We start from the raw sequence: 3,945 nt of genomic DNA on the forward strand, positions 1-3,945 counted from the left end.
AGCAGGCGCCCGTGAACGACCTGTCATTCGCCGACAGCACGACGGGACGGCCGTGGGCCGAGTGCGGCCACTACACACCCCAATGGTGGGGCGTCGACCTCGGGAGCGAGATGTATGTGGGCTACGTGCGGCTGCAGAACCGCAACGACTGCTGCCCGGAGCGGCTGACGGACGTCGACATCTATCTCGGCCCGACGGCGGGGACGTTCACGGGCAACGCGCTGGTGAAGTCAGACGTGAGCGTGTTGTCGAACGTGATGTTGGAGGTGGAGATCAACGCGTTGGGGCGCTACATCTACGTCAACCGGCCGTCTGCGACGGGGCTGACGGTGTGCAAGTTCTACGTCTTCGCCTCGTGAGTAGACGTGCCTGTATGTCCTGACAGTGTAAGAGGTGTGCATGTTCAGGGTGCGTGATGGTGATAACGCGCCTGTGTGTATGTCCTGACAGTGTACGTGGCTGGGTTCACAGCCTTGTTATTGAGAAGAAAATACCTCCTATGGCGCTGTTCACAGCGATTGTAGGAAAATGAAAACGAAGGGAACACTTGACGGTCGCGGCCTTCCGACTCGCGCCTCCGCCTCACTGACACTATTGTAGCCCTGGCCGGTGCGCGTGTGAAGTTTAAGTTCCGGAGTAAAAATTCGATCGCGTTCTCTCACGGTGACAAAAAAATGTCCACCTCAGAGGCACCTCCGGAGGCAGGCCGCCGCACGCCGGCGACACAGCTCCAGCTGTGGAACTGACCCGCAGCTCCTCTCAGAGCGGGAACTGAGGAGGTTGTCAGGAACCATCATACGGATCACATGGTGGCTCTCTCATGACGGGAGACCGACCGACCACTCCTGGGTGGCACTGCCACCGGTGTCGCTCGACGTCCTGTCGACAGCGTGCCGACAGCGACACAGACCATGTGGGACGCGTCGAGTATCGACCTCTACTGCTTACCCAGCCTTCGAGTGTATCCTGGCTGTGGCCCCACACCCACTGGTGTCCATCTCAGAGACCGCAGGAGGTCATGAGGGTCGACGGGAGTGCCAACCCCACAATGCCTAAAAACCCAGCCCAGTAAGAGGTGTGCACGATAACAGACAGGAAGGGGAGGGCGAGCCGAGAACGATAGAGAGGCCACGGATCTCGGATGCGGGCGCGACTCGCCGACCAGGGAGAGCCGGCCCGACCTCCCGGGGAGGGGTCGCGACGAGACACGATGCCGCCGCCCTCGCCCGGGGAGGCCCCGCCCGGGCTGTCAGCTCCCTCGGAGCCAACGGGGCTAGCCACCTCCGAAGAAGAGACATCAAAAACGAGTTCAGAGGCAGTGGGGCGACGCTCGGAAAGCGAGCAAGAGACCGAACCAGACCGAAGATTCGCCCTGATGGGTGCGGGACGAGGCCCCCGCGCCGGGGAGCCGCTGCGCAGCCGGGCAGTGTACACGTTAGGTAGTCGTGTCGATAGTGTCCGTGTCCACTAGCTCCGAGTAGAGGGGGCGTTCTGCAGTTAAGGGGAAACCCGGTACACGGAGCCCTCTCGGAGACCCGTGTTTATTTTACGGCCCTTTCCCTGCGAACGCGCACCCCCCCTAGCTAGGGGTCAGGGCTCTCTAGCCCGTAGCCCGATGCCGATCATCCGGCTCGCTGGGTGCGCTTCTTAGCTCCCCGGCCCTGGATGTGAGGTTAATGACTGCACTCCAAGTGCTCCAAGTGCATGCGATGGCCGTGTGACGAACGACTAGTGCCGGACGCTGTGGACCGTCGCACTTGTCTTCAAAGAAAGGGCACCGCCGTTAGGTTAGGTTAGGGAGAAAGGTGAAGAACAGTCAGGCTCGGACTGGACACCAGCGCGGTATGGGTGGACGCGGGACAGATGATGACGACACACGCACGAGCAACACACAGACACAAACAAGCTCACAAGACACACAGCCAGCGTGGCTGCCACACACCCTGAGTTGGCGTACAAAAACTCAGTCAGGGCCACATATGATGTAACATACTTGACCCCCCCCCCTGGCGCCTTGTGATTTTCGTGGCAGAGCTGCGGATCTCAGCCCGTCGTTCTCCGCTCGCGCCGGCCGCCCATGCGCTCGCGGGGCTGGCCGACGGCGCGGGCCTCTTGCCGATGGACCCAGCCGAGGTGCCCGGCCAGTCGGATCCGCGCCGACGCGCTGCGCGCGACCACCAGCCACAGCTTTTCAGCGAGGCCGAGCACGGTGCGCCGAAAGAGTAGACACTGAAAGTAGCAGCCGAGTTGTTTGCCTCTTTTTGAGCGCGGCTGCTGCACACCCAGCCCACCAGTGATACTAGAAGCACCAGATTCACCCCGTCGAGAGCTTGACCGTCACCCCGGTGACCGCCCATAGGTGGCTGATCGAAGCGCCACTCATCGCTGCTTTCGTGCGCCTGGTCCTCAGAGGGCTCCTGCGGCTCTCCCTCGTCGCGTGACCGCCGCCGACATCATGTGCTCGGTCGTCCCCGCCGGCGCGGAGCTGCGCCACGTCGAATTCTTCGGTGGCTCGACCGCCGGCGCGCCCACCGTCGCCTCCTGCGCGCCTCACACCCAGCATTCACCTCGCGCGCGGCCGACAAAGAGAGCGCACGACCACCTCCCTCTCAGACACCCACCCGACGAAGCACAGCCCGTTCGTTCTCGCCGAGAAGACGCTCGGAGCGCCCAATTTTGCCTCGTGCGGCCATCAAACAGGCGCGTTGATGCCTCCCATCTCCGCACTTCCCATCTACCCCCACACTGCCACTGCCGGGGACGCGCAGATGCGACTCCCGGGCCCACTCACCTCACCCGAGCCCGGCCGACCAGGCACGGCCCGACGAGAACCCGCCGGGAAGGAGCTGGCCGAGCCATCGCCGGCCTCCCTGCCGGCTCATGACCGCTCAAAAGGTCGCGGACCCGCCCGTCGCTTGCCGCCCCTCTCGCCCTCTCCCAGCCCTTGCCGGCGACAGGATCACGAACCTAGGGCTCAGTTCCGTCTCCCCCCCCTCCCTCCTGTAGGCAGGCCGTCCCGCGCTGGCGGGAAGAGGCGCGCCAAGCCATCGGCGACGTCCCGGCGAGCTCATGGGCGCTCAAAAGGTCGCGGACCCGCCCGTCGCTTGCCGCCCCTCTCCCAGCCCTTGCCGGCGCTTTTGCACGAACCTAGGGCTCAGTTCCGTCTTCCTCCCCCTCGCTCCTGTAGGCAGGCCGCCCCGCGCTGGCGGGAAGAGGCGCGCCAAGCCATCGGCGACGTCCCGGCGAGCTCATGGGCCCCCAAAAGGTCGCACCGGCCCGTGGCTCCGCCGTCGGCTCCGCCGCGAGCGGCGACGGTGAGGCCGCCGGTGCTCGCCTATACCGGCTAGTGTGGAGCTCTCAGTGTGGTTGCGTGTTGTACTAGTGATGCTGCACTAGGCGGCCCGTTTTTAGCAAAAAGCAGATACCACATCGCGTGTGGTCGTCGAAAAACCGCATGTTCGCCCGTCTGGGACCTCTTCGTACGGCTCCAAAAACCGCTCCTTAACGACGACTACGCGGCCCTGCGGTCGATCTGCGCCTTCTCAGCGGTGGAGGGGATGTGGGCGGTACGTGCGGACCGCGTGGCGCTGCGATGGCTTGACGAGTGCGACTCCCAGTGTCGACTTTTCGACCCCACGGAGCCTCTGCTGCTCCGGGGGGGGGGTCTGCAAAGGAACAAACAAGGGCACAACAACACACAACAGACGACAGGAAGTAACATGTGAGACTAGAGCAGGCTTGCTCCGCCTCTAGCAATCTCGTCGCCGGCCGCAAGGCATGGACGAGACCGTGTGTGGGGTCATGTGAGGTGTCTATGGACTCCCTCCTCAGAGGCTAGCAGCCAGCCGCTAGCCCTCTCTCGCACTCACGGGCAGTGACAATTCTGCCTCCGCGGGAGCCTCCCTGAGCCGCGGGAGGTAGGTAAAAAGAAAACGAAGCCGCGCC

The 3,945-nt window shown here is 63.9% G+C and overlaps 1 protein-coding gene across 1 annotated transcript in view; it reads left to right on the top strand.

Moving 5' to 3' along the window:
• EMIHUDRAFT_248890 (hypothetical protein) overlaps positions 1-359 on the top strand; it is a gene marked incomplete at both ends in the record, with an annotated part of 3,941 nt that extends 3,582 nt beyond the window's left edge. The window contains one exon of the mRNA XM_005761280.1: positions 38-359. Within this exon, the coding sequence (XP_005761337.1) occupies positions 38-359 (322 nt within the window). The remainder of the gene's footprint in view (positions 1-37) is intronic.
• Between the last annotated feature and the right edge of the window lie 3,586 nt (positions 360-3,945).

This window comes from Emiliania huxleyi (genome assembly GCF_000372725.1).
Source record: "Emiliania huxleyi CCMP1516 unplaced genomic scaffold EMIHUscaffold_715, whole genome shotgun sequence".
Classification (NCBI taxonomy): domain Eukaryota; phylum Haptophyta; order Isochrysidales; family Noelaerhabdaceae; genus Emiliania; species Emiliania huxleyi.